Source organism: Narcine bancroftii, chromosome 2, assembly GCF_036971445.1.
Source record: "Narcine bancroftii isolate sNarBan1 chromosome 2, sNarBan1.hap1, whole genome shotgun sequence".
Classification (NCBI taxonomy): Eukaryota; Metazoa; Chordata; class Chondrichthyes; order Torpediniformes; family Narcinidae; genus Narcine; species Narcine bancroftii.
The window spans coordinates 72,706,782-72,723,057 of record NC_091470.1 but is presented as its reverse complement, the minus strand read 5'-3'; the positions used below and the strand labels follow the sequence as shown (position 1 = coordinate 72,723,057).

At 36.4% G+C, this 16,276-nt stretch overlaps 1 protein-coding gene across 1 annotated transcript in view; it reads left to right on the top strand.

Annotated features, from left to right (window-relative positions):
• Positions 1-16,276, top strand: part of fsip1 (fibrous sheath interacting protein 1) — a 401,721-nt gene that overhangs the window by 53,903 nt on the left and 331,542 nt on the right. The window contains exon 10 of the mRNA XM_069917082.1: positions 8,535-8,708. Coding sequence (XP_069773183.1) covers positions 8,535-8,708 — 174 coding nt within the window. The remainder of the gene's footprint in view (positions 1-8,534; positions 8,709-16,276) is intronic.

Here is a 16,276-nt window from a genome sequence, read left to right as displayed (position 1 = left end):
TAAAAGTGAAATTTTACTAGTTGGAGTGGGAGATTATTCTGAATTTAAAACTATTACAAAATTAAGGTGGAGAAGTAAAATTAAATATTTAGGTGTGTTTATGGACACTAATTATCAATCATTATATCAATTAAATTATGTACCTATATTAAGACGGATTAAAGCAGATTTGATTAAATGGAAAGATCTTCCATTAACTTTGATTGGTCGGGTTAATTGTATTAAAAAGAATATTTTTCCTCGAATTTGATATTTATTTCAGTCGCTACCTTGTTTACTTTCTAAGGGCTTTTTTCAAGATTTGAATAAAGCAGTGCGAAAGATTTTATGGAAAGGTAAATTAGCTCTAGTGGTGTTACATAGACTTACATGGAAGTATGCATTGGATGGGCTACCATTACCACATTTTCAAAACTATTATGAAACGGCCCAGTTGAAGTTTGTTAGTAGATTGATGGATGTAGATCACCCTCTGAGCTGGGCTAAAGTGGAGATGGCGTGTATTTCTAGGGTTGAGATACATGAATTTATATTTCGTTGGAACTTGATTTTATTACAGCAATATGATACGCCAATATTGAAACATTTGTTAAAGATTTGGATTTTTAAAAAATGGTATTAGGGTCGAAAGATAAATTATCAATTTTAACTCCATTGTATAATAATCAGCTTATTCCTTTTTCAATGTTTAATAATCATTTAAAGATTTGGGATTCTAAAGGTATAAAGACAATACAAGATTGTTTTGTAGAGGGACAATTTCTTTCTTTTAATCAATTGAGAGAAAGATTTGATATACCTGTAAATTCTTTGTTTGTATTATCAACTTAAAGAGTTTTGATAAAAGATAATTATGGTAGAGAGATGATTTTACCTACTTTGTCGAGATTTGAATCTTTGATTTCCTCTATACTGAAAAAGGGTTATATTTCATTTATGTATAATTTGTTACAAGATAGTATGGATAAGTCAGATTGGGAGAAATCTAAACTTAAATGGGAGAGTGATTTAGTATTTATTTTTCCCGAAGATGATTGGCAAAAATATGTCAGGACAATGTAATTAAATTGACTAATGTAAGATATGGAATGGTTAATTATAATTTTTTACATCAATTATATTTGACCCCAGAAAATTTTTTAAAAAAGTGTTTAGTAATTCGGATTCTTGTTTTAGATATTGTATTGGAACTTTTCTACATGCTGTTTGGACTTGTGTTAAAGTTCAATTATTTTGGCAAGGAATTAAAGTAGTTTGGGAAAAATTATATAATTTTATATTACTGTTAGATCCAACAATTTTTTTTGTTTGGAAATTTGTTTTCGTTAAGGGGAATGGGATTGGATAAAATTCATATTGCTTTTGTATGTTTGGTGTTATCAGTAGCGCGTAAATGTGTGGCTAGTACTTGGAAAGATGATACTGAGATTAGTATATTACATTGGCATAATGAATTGAAAGTATGTATTGTTATGGAAAAAATTACTTATAATTTACATGATCATTATTCTTCTTTTGTTAGTAAGTGGTCTCCGTATTTGAAATATATGCATTTAGATATAATTTGAAATGTTATTAACATTTTATTTTTAGATATATATATATAATCTATATATTTTTTTGCTTCCCTTAAAGGGAGTTGGCTGTAAGGGTGGGAGGGTGGGATGGGTGTTAATGAAAAATTTTCTTTGATTATTTCTATACTGTATGCTATGTTTTTGTTATCTTTTAAATAAAATTTGAAAAAAAAAACTTTCACAAAGGAAGATGGTTGAGGCTTTTCATAGTTAATTATTCCCAGCCCCAAGAACTCAGCAGAAATTCCTTGGCATAACATCCTTTGCCCAGCCCATGTTCAGCTGGTCTTCAATGACCTTCCTTCCATCACAAAGTCAGAGTGCAGATGTTGACTGAGTGGTCATAGATCTATGGGAAATAGAACAGATGTGGTTGTGGATTACGTTGCTCTGCTATAATGGAAATACTTGATTGAAGTTCCGTAAATCAGAAATCAAGGAAGTGTCAGAAAATGTCTTCAAAGATGAAAGAAATGAGGTGAAAATAGGATAGTTATCAGAAAGTTAGAATGTGTTAAGTGAGACGAATGTGAAGTGTTTTGGAAACAAATGGGAAGAGGCTGGTGAAGAGGAGAATGTTTTTTTTTTGCTCCAAGATCAGGGCAATCCTGTTTATTAATTCTATATTGAAGGAGGTTGAAGCTGCAAGTAATTGGGAGGCTATGAGATTTAAGGCTGTGCTTGGAATAAGATGAGGTCTACCACAGTCTGGAAAAGGAAAGCTTAAATTTTCATGGTTGAATCATGATCCAGAGAAATATGTGAAGAGCTGTTGAGAGGTGACTCAAGCTCTGCATGGTTCAAATCAGTTTGCCAAAGGGCAACTGCACCACACTTTTTACACTTTTAATGATAACATTCAAGTTGAACTGCAAATGAACATGGTGCTGCAATTTCTAAATGAGTACTTTGCATCTTTAAAGAATGTGGTAAATACAACTGCTTAGAGTTGGAAGGTGTGGTGAATTGTACCCTTGATTACCAAAGAGAGTAATCGAAGAAATTTCAGAGAGACTGAGACCAATATGCTATGGTTAAAAATTTGAGGGAATGGATATACTGATATGAGCCCAGAGGACCCCAAAGCCCAGCAGCAATAGAAATTCACCAAGACAAATGGTTACTTAAACAAAAGTTGCATTTAATTATCTTTAAACATGAAAACAGGATCAAACTTTAACTTATTACTATTAATTTAACTCCCTTCTAATTCAAAGCGCATGTATATGTAATGTGTGTACAAGTTCAGAAAAGTTCTTAAATTCACAGTCCAGTCTCACTTCTCACTCCTCCAAGTTCACTGGTTGCAGGCAATTCTTGTACTGTGCACAGAATTTAGCATTTATAAATTTTACTAAGCTTTGGTGCTTGAAAGGTAAATGGTTACCGCTCAGGAAAGTTCTTGTTGGTTTTCAGAGAGAGATTTGTTGCTCGTTGGACACCCACAACTGATTCCTTCTGATCAGCCACTTCAGTGTCTGGCTGAAGAAACTTGCCCCATCAAGGTTTTCCAGATGACAACCTCTTTCTTTCAGGTCACCACAGAGTTCCTTTTAGTTTCCCTGATTTCAAGTGAAACATTTATTTCGCCAGCTATCTCCTCCTGTATGGACCACAAGGCTTTGACCAGGCTGGACTAAGAACTCACAACCCATCTTCAAAATGAGATTTTTCCACAAGCTTGCCAGCTTGTCCTGTTCCAGTCCCAGCTGCTGCTGCTGAACTGTAGAACTGAATTCTCTCTCTGTCTCTGAGAAAAACACATGACCCTCTTAGGATAGCCAACTGCACTCAGACAGAATGCGGCTCCGAACCTAATCTTCCGAGTTTGTTCATCTGTTGCTTTCGAAGACAGTAATCCATTACTCCACAGCATGTCCAATTAACACCTACTTGTAAAGTCCTTTATAGACATTCTTCAATGTTTTTTCAAAGGCACCCAGAGCCTAGACTGTCTGGTTTGAGCAGAGCTCTGGCATTTTAAATGAGATCTGTTTTGAAGTGTTTGTATGTGACTTACACTAAAGTAACCAACCACAATTTATCTCCTTTAAAACATATCTATATACAATGTAAAATATAACATAATCTGTCACAATACTCAGTAACTATAGGCCAGTCGGTTTAATATTGATCAGCGAGTACAGGTCCATAGACATCTTAAAGTGACAATAGAACTAGATAGGGCGTGATTGGTAGACTGGTAGAGGTGGTGCATGTCTTAAATGATTGAGGTGCTTCATATAAAAGTTGGCTAATTATTTTGCTGCTGTATAGAACTTTGTGCAGTTCTGACCACTGAATTACAAGGAGGCTGTGGAAGGTTGGGATGGGTGCATAATGTTGTCTGGATTAGAGATAGGTATTAGAGATCAGGTATTAGGGGAGGTTTTCTCTAGAGTGGTGGAGGCTGGGGGAACAATGCAGATAAGTATATAAAAGGATGAGAAGCAAACAGGATCAATAGTTTTTTTCCCCCCTGGTTGGAATTTCAAATGCTACAGGGCATTACTTTAAGCTGAGAGGGTAAAAATTATAGGATATTTATGGAGCACATATTTTACACAGTGGTAGCTGCCTGGAATGTACTTTGAGGGGAAATGGTAGAAACTGATATGAAAAAAGGTATTTTGTTGCACGTAAGATGCAGGGAATTGAGACATATAGATTATCTGCAGGCATATGAGCAGTTTAAATTGGCATCAGTGTCATTCTCAACAAGGGCTTCTATCTGACTTTATTACAATATTTAATTTTCCATCAAGATATAGGAAATGTCATGAGGCACTTCGCAAGGGGAAAGAAGGCCTATTTTCTTCAAAGATCCGTCCACAGATTCTCTCCCATTTCACAGGAGAGACAGGTCATTTTTATCTTGTTTATAACGTTCAAACTATATTTTATCTAGAAATGTTTTCTTAGTTGTAGGCTGGTACAGGATCACACACAGGTCACAGCACATTTATCGAGATCCATTGTACTTCGGAGAGGTTTCATTCTTGGATTCACAGTGTCTTGGACAGATAGCTAATGGATTTCAAGTGGGTCTTAGTTATTCAAGAACTGCTGCAGGAAGCAATCTGTTTTTAATCAAAGCCACTTAAGCCTCTTGAACAGAGATGAGGTCAGAGGTTGTTGTGGATATGGAATGATTTTGAAAAAGGAACAGAATTTTGGTAATAATAAAACTACCAAATATATTACCGAATTCAGATATTTTGAGTTCAGTTTTGGAAGAGTTTAGTTTGGAGAGTACAGAAGTCAAAATCCCTGTGACACATGAGTTGACATCTTCTGAAAGACAGGATTGAGTTACAGTAACCAGAATTGGTGCTGCTGTTGTGTGTTATTCCTGGGAAAAGGGGAACGTAGATCCAGTGGCTTTTGAAATAAGGAAGACCATTTTGCTGTCTCTTTGGAAAAGAGGACAGATTTCTACTGGGTCTGTTTTCATGTGGCCAGTTCAATAACCCTTGTCTGGTTTGGGACTTCATCGTGGAAGAGGATAACCTTATTTGTTTAACCTTTGTCTGGGTTTATGAATTCATCGTGGAAGTAAATAGCCACATTGTGTGTAAAATGGCCTGATATAATTTTTAAAGTGCTTTATAATTATTTATTAACTAAGAATTTAAGATCTTCAAGTAAGATTAAAATTATACTAAACTTTCTCTCTCTCTCTATTGAATTTACCATTGTCTAGTGAAATTTCTATTGCTGTTCTTGTGTTAGTACTAACAATGTCTTTTTAGTCCCAAACAAAATTTAAAAGGGTTGTAAGTTTGTAACATTGTCTAGAGGCCATTTATGTCAATTTTTTTTTCTCTCTGTTACTTGACCTGTGTCACAACCTTTGTGGTCTGGGGAAATAAGACTGCTGGAAAGTATAAATATATAAACCTAGTCATTGCAATATTATCTTTGTTTTGGGTTAAAACCCTTCATCAAGGCAGCCTTGATGATAGGTTTTGACCTGAAATGTTAATTCTATTACCCCCTCCCCCCCGATGAGTTCCTCCAGCACATAGTTTTTTTTTGTCTCTGATCCCAACATCTTCCGTCTCTTGTGTCTCTATATCTTCTGTCTCTTGCATCTCCATTTCTGTGTTTGTGTTTTTGTGTTGCTCTGTTCATATGCTGACTAGGGCCCTAATTACCTTCAATGTTTGTGGAAAGACTATAATTCTATGGACTCTGGTGAAGAGAGGGCTATCTTCAAGAGAACATTCCAGTGAGTTGAATTTTACTTAATTGTACTTTTGAGTCTGCTGGCTAAGCTATAAAAGAACAGGTCTGAGTTTGCTGAAACTGAAATATGTTTTAATGTTGTAACTTCTTGTTAGTTTTTTTGTTTGGTCAGTCATTGTGCAAGGCTTTGTGACTTTACATAAGAAATCATGCATAAAGATTTTTACTCTGCAATGTGGATAATAGAGAATGCATGGGTTTAGTGATTATTTGGATGGAGAGTAGGGAAAAGCATTAATAATTGTATGAGGGAAAGGAGTTTAATGAGCTGCCTTGAGTCCTCAGCAGGGAAGTGGTGGTGAGGACATTCAGCAACAATGTAAACTGAAGAAATTTTGTTGAAAGAAGAAAAGTATACCACTGGCAACATGATTCTTGTCTGCCGAATTGTGCTTTAACCTTTTGAAGTGAAACGTATCACAGATGTGGACGAAAGCCTGTAAGATTAATTTGGAAATTATATTATGACACCATAGTATAAGGCAAATAAGTCAAGCCTGGTTTGTGCAATAGAAATGTACTATCCAGTGATCATTGGGAGTATCAGAGGTGGACAGGGTGAGCAAATTTAAATTCCTGGGAGTCACCATCTCGAGGGAACTTTCCTGTACTCATTATACTAATGTCATCGTGAAGAGAGCACGTCAGCACCTCAGGAGTTTGTAGAGGTGTAGTACTTCATTGGAAACCTTGGTATACTTCTATAGATGAATGGTGGAAAGTGTGCTAACTGGCTGCATCAAGGCCTAGTGTGGGAGGCACCAATATCTCAATGCAGAAAGTCCTGCAAAAGATAGTGGACATAGGTCAGAACATGCATCACAGAAAAAACTCTCCCCACCTTCAAGAAAGTCTACCTAGACTGCTGTTGTCAGAGAGCAGCAGCAATCATCAAGGATCCACACTACCCAGGACATGGTCTGTTCTCATTGCTGTCATCAGGAAAGAGGTGCAGGTACTGCAAGACTCATACCTCCAGATTCAGAAATAGCTGCTACCCCTCAACCATCAGACTCCTGGAGAACAGACTCATTCAGAGACTCGTTTAAGGACTCTTACTTTGCTCATTATTTAATTACTGAATATTTATTTTTTTGGATTTGCAGTCAGTTTGTTTATATTTCTTATATATACAATTTTTTTCTTCCTGAGTACAGTTACCAGTAATTAGAAAATCTGCCGGGCCTGGGGCCTGGTGGATAATGAAAATGATGTCTGGCAATAAATTTTGACTTAAATTTGAACAACAGATGCCAAAAGCCTTCTGTTAGGAATATGGGGATAGGACCGTCAGCATGGTAACCAAGCCTTTTATTCAACAAAGGACTAATATTTAATTTTAATGATACTGCATGATAGGCCGCCCTTCTAGTCTATGAAATCCAATCTGCCCAATTGTACCTAATTAACTTACCGTATGCATACATTTTGGGAGGTGGGAGTAAACCTGAGCACCTGGAGAAAACTTGCGTCGTACACTGGGAGATTATGTAAACTCTTTACAGACAGCATGAGATTTGAAATTGGATCACTGGAACTGTCATAGCATTGCGCTAACAGCTATGCTAACCTTGCGTCCCTATATTTTGAATATGTAATCACCAGACCCCATAAAGAGGCAGGTGGGGTAAGTTAAGTCAGAAGTGACATCCATATGCCTTCTGATATTGGGTTGATCCAGAAGTAAATACTCAATTTCTACTATGGAGAAGATTCTGTGCCTTATCTTTAAGTATGTATAAAAATGCTATGACTAGAACAATTAGTGAATGTGTGCAGACTGCATGAGTAGGTGAACCGCCTCTCACTTCTTCCTCCAGGTGAAAGATAGATGAAATAAATGTTAGTTTTACTTGAGAACAGTTTTGTGAGTGACTCTCCTGCTTCACAGTTTAGGAAATGAGGAATTTCACTTTGATTTATCTCAATGAATCCTGTGTCGATTTTCATCTGGGATTTAAGTAATCTTGTTTGAAATCCCATCAACACTTCAAAACACCTTTTTATTAGAAACTGGCAAATGGTTTATTTGGTAGGGGTAAGCTATTGCTGTAAATGTCAATTCTTAGCTGATTGTGTACGTACTTGCCGTCTGATATTGCTTGACAGTAGGAACTGTGTATTTGCTGAAGAGAAATTAATCTACCATTGTTCTGTAGAATTCTATATATTTATTATGCTTTTAAGAAAAGACAAAATCCTGTAAATACTTAAACTTTTAAATTTTCTTGAATGATTTTTCTTGGAGAATTTTGAATTTGTAGCAATTTTAGATTCTATAATTTTTGGATTGATGTTGTAGGTATTTTAATTGTCCATTTTTAAAATATATATAATGAATCAATTTAATTATTGATTCTTTGGTTGAAATCAAGGGTTTTTAAAAAATCCAAAAGGTTAATGCAATGCCACTTTTATTTTGTCACTGAAATCACTTTGACAAATATTCTTTTATTGGTAATTTTGAATATTTTATACAATAATCTGTTGACTCCCTACCACATGATTAATTATGATACATTTTATATGTAGGGATTTATCTTTTCCCAAGCCTATCTTCTTTTCTACTTTCTGTGTTTAAAATTTGTAACATTATTGTTGCATAGAATAAATGTCACCTAGTTGCTACCTTTGCTAGTTTTCAGGTTTGAGAAAAAAACAAGTTTTAACCATTTGCACATTGAAGTTTTGCATGTTATTGATCATTAGGATGCTTCAATGCCCTGGGCAGTAACAGTGGCAGAAAGAGATGGATATACTTCAGAGCCCATGGACCAACAACAGTTGGCTGAGGTTGATGCCAAACTGCAGGTTTACCTTTTAACTGAGGACATCCCCATGATTATTAGCTCAAGATCCAGTGAACAAACCTGGAATTATCAGGTAAGAACAGCAATAAAAATATATTAAATGGAAGGCACATAATTATTTCTCACTTTACAATTTAAACCTCTTTTAGCCATTGTGCAATATAATGCTGTGAATGAAAAACAAAAGTTCAAGTTGTCTGGTGCAGATTAATGCCAGTTTGTAATTTTGAAATAGCAGGGGTGGGCAATCTTTTTTTAAAAAAAGCTTGTATTCTACCTTAAGGGATTGCTTAAGGTGGTATGTGAGTGGGAAGGAAAGGTTGAGAACCACTGCTGTAGACCAATTGTTTCAAAAAATATTTTGCTTGAGAAAAATTGTCATTGGCCCATTTTCTTTGGTGTTATGAAACCATGCACATAACGAGGCAATTACATACAATTAGAGCAGTGGTTTTCAAACTTTTTTTATACTGGTATACCACCGTAAGCAACCCCTTACTGATCACAGAGCACTTATGACATAAGAAATAATTAAGATGGAATGTGAGTTGTTTTAAAAAAGCTTGTCCACCTTTGAAATAGAATATGCTGTGTGGCTGGAAGTGAAATAATTCAAGAGATCTTTGCTACTGACTTTGAGACACAAATTCACACAGGTGGAACTGAGAACCTACACCTTCAGATGAGTTGCTTGAGACTTTGTAGGTAAGTGGAGAAGAGAGAAGTCTGCAGCCTTTGGGAAGATGTGAAAGTTTCGAGGTATTGGGGGGTCAAGACAACTGAAAAAATTTATGTCAGGAGTCAGGATCCAGCTCAAAGAATATGTTGCCACAAAAAAGTGTGGTGATCACCTGGGAATGATCAAGATCAGTGAGAATGCATTCAAATATTATCCTTCACCAAATATACCCCCAGCATCACAAGCTGGGAACAGGGAATTAAACCTGTTGTTCTGTGGGCAGGACTTCAAACTAGACTTCCACAGTAATGTGAAGAAAAAATAATTTTGTGTTAATATTTTCTTTTATTTTACAAATGAAGATGAGATTTGGGAATAGGCCAACCAGCTTCTCAAGCCTTTTTCATCATTCAATAAAATTGGTTGATTATGTAATTTACTATCTATATCTTCTGATTCTCTGACTGTTCAAAATATTATTGATCTTGGCCGCAAAAGTTCAATGACTGAGCATCAGGTTGGGTTTTCCGTTGATTCACAATCCTTGCACCGTCTGTGTGATTTCCAGTCCACCTTTTTCACTACTCCGCCAAGCATCGGTGAATTTGTGAAAAGTAATTTACATAATGATGAATGCCAGTTCAAGGCTTTGAGCCTTGAAATTTACAGTGGCTGGTCAAAGATTGAAATATCTGTTGGTATGCCATGTGGTAACTCTATTTGTAGGACTGTGTTACATTTCCTAGATCATGTTCGACATTCTCTGATAATGTACATTACCTCTTATTTTCTCACATTACACTCCATCTGCAACCAATCTGCCATTCTCTTGGTGTATTTGTTTAGATCTTGGGTGTTAAGATTTGTGAAGCCCAAGAAACTCACCATGATGGTAGTTGCTGGTGACTTCAATTGTGCTAACCCAAAAACAGTTGGGGTGAATTTCCAGCAATACGTTAACTTTGCAACCAGAGGAGAGAATATCTTTTAACTGGTTTATATCTATGTCCCTGGAGCATGTAAGGCCACCCTCTTCACCCATCTTGGATACTCTGACCAATATCTATTCTGCTAATCAGTGCGGACAGACCACTGGTAAAACAAGCCAAACAAGTTCTCAGGGAGATTAGGGGCTGCCAGAAGATGCCATTCTGAAGTGGATTCACGGAGGCAGCCACCCGCAATGTATGTCTAAATTTAAAATTAAAAAATCTAACCCAGAAACACCAGCATTATAACGGTATTCATTGGGTCACATGATTGGCATAGCAGTTAGCGCAATGTCTTTACAACACCAGTGATCTGAACTGGGGTTTGAATTTGCACTATCTATGTGGAATTTGTATGTGCTCCCCTTGTCTGTGTGGGTTTCCCCAGGGGCTCTGCTTTCCCTCCACCGTTCGAAGCATACCAGGAGTTGTAAGTTAATTGGATATAATTTGGGTGGCATAGGCTCAAGGGCAAAAGTAGCCTTTTACCATGCTGTACATCCAAATGTTTTAACATTTATTTAAATCATAACTGACTATAAGTAAACCCTGCATGCCAGAAGCAATGATGCCTCCCTTCCTGATGGGTTGAATACCTTCTATGTGCAGTTTGATGAGAAAATCAATGTGACACCAAGGAAAGCCCCATCTCCTCTTAACAAACAGGCACCCTGCATAGCAATGGCTAAGATAAGGAGGATCCTATCAAGGGTGAAATTGTGCAAAGCAGCAGGACCATGCAACATACCTGGTCAGGTGCTGAAGGACTGCGCGGCCCAGCTGACAGAGGTCCTAATGGCCATCTTTAGCATCTCACTAGCAGTTCACTGCAGCAGAGTTCAAGGCAACCACCATCATACTGGTGACCAAGAAAGCAATGATAACTCAACAAAATAACTACTTTCCATTGCACTGATCTCTGCCATAATGAAGTTCTTTGAGTGAATGGTAATGAATGCCTCAAATTGCACCCTCTAGTGACATGGGACCTGTTCCAGTTTGCCTACTGTCCAAACTGGTCCACAGATGATGGAATAGTCTTGACCCACCTGGTGAATGATGCCTCAAATGCATCATTATTTGTTGGCTTCAGCTTTGTGTTTAACACAATCATTCCTCTTTCTTAATAAAATATTTTTAATAATTTTCACAAATAAGCATGTATATACAAAACATTTAGGGAATGTGAAATACTAAAGACAAATTAAATAACTCACCAAATTATAAAGCATCTATAACACAACAATGATTCAAAATTAGAACAAAAAGATTTTTTTGCCCATGTACAGCATGAATCTAAACCCTATCCCCCTAATCTAAAACAGCAAATATTAAAATTTAAAAATAATATTATGCCTGGAGGATATGTAAGTATTTCAGGAATGGTCCCCACAGCCTTTGAAACAATATACTTATTTATGTCCTGTTTAAATTTAGAAAATTTTGTCCCTCACCCATTGAGCATGAGTGGGCAGGGCAGCATCCTTCCATCTAAACAACATTGCACGTCTGGCAAGAGAAATGCAAAAGACAGAGAAACAACATTTAATTGGAGTTAAAAGAATATCATCTTCTCCAGTTGTACCAAGAAGAATAACCAAAGGATTAGGCTCTAAATTTATGTTAAGAATCAAAAAAAGAGTTTGAAAAACCTCCCTCCAATATTTTTCAAGGCTAGGTCATGTCCAAAACATGAATTAAAGAAACCTCTTCTCTCTTACATTTAACACAACAATAATTTACATCTGAATAAATACAAGATAATTTAGCTTTAGATACATGAGCCCTATGTACAACTTTAAATTGTAACAAACAATGACTGGCACATAAGGATGTACCATTAACCAGCTTAAGAATTGGATTCCAGACTTTGTCTATTAGTATGAAGTTCAGATCCTGTTCCCAGGCATTTTTAATTTTAACTAGAGGGACATGTCTCAAAGCCGCCAGCTTATCATAAATAATAGATACAAAATCTGTGAGACAATGTTGTAGCTTAAATAACAAATAATGTTTGCATCAGGTGCCCAAGGGAAAATTAGGTATTTGAGTTTTAAGAAAATGTCTGATATGCAAATATCTGAAAAAAATTAGTATATGGTAAATTGAGATTTCCAGAAAGCTGTTCAAATGATGCAAAACTATTATCAATAAAAAGATCTTTGAAGCATTTAATACCCAATCTAAACCATTCATGAAAAACAGGATATGTAAAGAAGGTGGAAAAAGATGATTAGATAAAATAAGACTTGAAAGAGAAAAACCATGAAGTCCAAAGTGTTTTCTAAACTGGATCCAGACTCTCTAAGTGTGCCTGACAATAGGGATATCAATTGATTTATTTAAAGAGAAAGGAAGTGATGATCCAAGAAGTGCTGGAATGGAAAGATTTTTAAGCAGAATTCAACTCCATTGCTACCCATGCTGGACAGTCCACTTGATTATGAAAATGTTACCAAAACACAAGGTTACATATGTTGACCACCCAAAGTAAAATCTGAAATTAGGTAGAGCCATGCCTCTGTTCCTTTTAGGTTTTTGAAGATGAACTTTGTTTAGACGAGGGTGCTTACCCTTTTGTATATAATTGGTATAGACTGAAAAAGGTATAACAAAATTTTGGTAAAATGTTCATTTTAATAAAATTATTACAACTGACAAGGGATGAAGAGAGGGGAAAAACATTGTGTTAAAGACTGTTTCACTTGCTTTAATAATGTAAGAAAGTGAGGAGTCACGTGATGGAGTAGTGGCCGGTAGGAGAATACCAGCCCTCTGCAGAAAAGAAGAAAAAAAGTGAAGAAAAAGCAAAGCCCAAGACATACAAATCACAACAACTAAAAAATAAAGGTATGGAGAAAATGGCATCTAAGAAAGAAAAGCCAAAAACAATGGGAAGAAAAGAAGAAAGAAAAAAACCGGAAGAGAAGGGTGAAGGCCTTACCTGCACGAAAAAGCAGGGACCCGCCACGGAAAGAGGAGCCCACTCCCCGAGGTTAGTGGAGACCCCGCAGGGTCACGGCCCACTAACCGCAGGACTGCAAAAATGGCTCACGAAGCCAAACAGGGGTGCGCAACTGTGCATGTGTGAGGAACGTGCATGCGCGATGCGCACGACAAGGACAACACCGACGGGAGGGGGGACCAGCTGTGGAGTTGCACTCCACAGCACGACAGCTGAGAGAGACCCGACAGCAGGGCTCCCAGCTGGAAGATAAAGAAAACAACGGGAACGGGAGGGGTGAGAAAGAAAAAAGAAAACTAGAGACACAACAGATAACCAACCCAGAAGAACGGGACCAACATTAAGACACCATAGAAAAAAAATGCCCAACGAACTGAGGCAAGCAGCTCAACAAGAAAGTCAGAAGAGACACAGAAATAGAAATAGAAGACACAAACCCAAGAGCAGACACAGAAGAAGAAGACCAAGCTCTGCATAGAGAAATAGGAGGTAAAATGAGTGGACAGTACATAGATAAAATTTTTTTTCAAAAACAATTGAAAGCATTAAAAGAATGGTTGACACTAGAATTTAGTGAAATGAAAAGAAAAATGAAAAGTGCAGAAGAAAAAGTGAGTAGAATAGAGCTGATCATAGCAGATGTAGGGAAAAGATTAGAAAATGTGGAAGAACGTGTCATGGTGGTAGAAATGGAAGAAAGTGACAAAAAAGTTAAAGAAACACAGGAGTTGTTAGCTCAGAAGATGGATATAATGGAAAACTATAGTAGGTGAAAAAATATAAAGATAGTGGGCCTTAAGGAAGATGAAGAAGGCAAAGATATGAAAGAATTTATAAAAGAATGGATCCCAAAGTCCTTGGAATGCCAGAAATGCAGGAAGGAATGGAAATAAAAACGGCACAAAGAACATTAGCCCCAAAACCACAGTCACAACAAAAACCGAGATCCGCTTTAATAAAATTCCTGAGATAAACGACAAGAGAAAATATATTGAAGAAGGCAATGAATAAAATGAGAGAAGACAAAAAAAATCACTGGAATACAAAGGTCAAAAATTTTTTTTCTACCCAGACATAAGTTTTGATCTCCTGAAGAAGAGGAAGGAGTTTAATGCAACAAAATCGATCCTATGGAAAAAAGGCTATAAATTTATGTTAAGATATCCAATGGCGCTTAAAATAGTTATCCCGGGGCAGCAAAACAGACGGTTGTCGGATCCGGAGAAAGGACGAGAATTTGCAGAATGCCTGCAAGTCAGAAAGAGAAATGAAGAGATGTAACAAGAAGAAAGAACGATGACAAACTACATATAAAGAAGTAAAAATAATGTATAAGTAAGAACTAAAGGAGGGAAGAAAAGGGGAAGTAAAGGAGAAGGGGGAAAAAAGAAGAGGGGTTAAAAAAAATTAATAATAAATAAATAAAACATGAAAAAAAAAGAGAAGAAATGAGGGGGAGCTTTGTTGTAATGTGAAGATAAAAGTTTTTTTCTGGAGGGGTTGGGTGGGAGAGAATAACAGTCACTGCGAAATCAGTTGACACTTGCGAACATTCACAGTCCGAATGGAGAGGGGAGTTGTGGTTGCCCCGCAAGGGACAAGAGGTGACTCAGAGAGGGGGGGGGTGACACTTGAGGTTAAGGGAATTTTAGATGTTGAAATATTTTATATTTTAGAAGTGTTGTCATACAGTGCATTCAAAAAAAGAAAACTGAGAAATGGAAATGGGGAAAGGTGGTGGTGAGGAAGTGGAAATGAGATGTAAACAAAGTATGAAATGGCCATGTTGAACTATATGACTATAAATATTAACAGAATACATAACCAAATCAAAAGGAAGAGGCTATTAAATTTATTGAAAAAAGAAAAAAATTGACATAGCATTCGTGCAGGAAACGCATCTAACTGAAGTGGAGCACAAGAAATTAAGGAGAGACTGGGTAGGGCACGTAATGGCCGCATCATATAACTCAAAAGCCAGTGGTGTAGCTATATTAATCAATAAAAATGTACCAATCAAAGTAGAAGAGGAAATAAAAGATCCAGCAGGGAGATATGTAATGATAAAGTGTCAGATATATTCAGAATTTTGGTATTTGCTCAATATATATGCACCTAATGAAGAGGATCAAAAGTTTATGCAAGATATCTTTTTGAAGATTGTAGATACGCAAGGGAATATATTGATAGGAGGGGACTTTAACCTTAATTTGGATTCAAAGATGGATAAAACTGGACAAAAGACTAGCAGAAAGAACAAAGTAGCCAAATTTATTGTTAAATCAATGCAGAAAATGCAACTTTTGGATATATGGAGGAGACAACACCCAAAGGAGAAGGAATACTCGTATTATTCGAGTAGACATAAAACATACTCAAGGATTGACCTGTTCCTCTTGTCAACCCATATCCAAGGGAGAATTAGGAAAACGGAATATGAAGCTAAATTATTATTGGATCACTCACCCCTGTTATTAGCAATAGAGCTGAAGGATATCCCACCAAGAACGTATAGATAGAGATTAAACTCCATGCTACTTAAAACAGGAGTTTAGAGAATTTATTGAGCGCCAAATTAAAATGTACTTTGAAATAAATACAGAATCAGTGAAAGATAAATTTATATTATGGGATGCAATGAAAGCCTTAATCAGAGGGCAGATAATAACTTATGTAACTAAAATGAAGAAGGGCTACAATTGGGAAATAGAACAGCTGGAAAGGGAAATAGCAAGTACAGAAAAAGAACAAGCAACAAGGGAAGATGCAACAAAAAGAAGAGAATTGGCGGACAAAAAATAAAATACGAAATACTTCAAACATATAAGATGGAGAAGAACATAATGAAGATAAAGCAGAAGTTTTATGAGATAGGAGAAAAAACGCACAAAATACTAGCTTAGCAGCTTAAAACAGAACAAGCTAAAAGAACGGTATTGGCATCAAAGAAAAAGGACAAACAAATTAGATATAACCCAACAGAGATCAATGAAAACTTCAAGGAATTC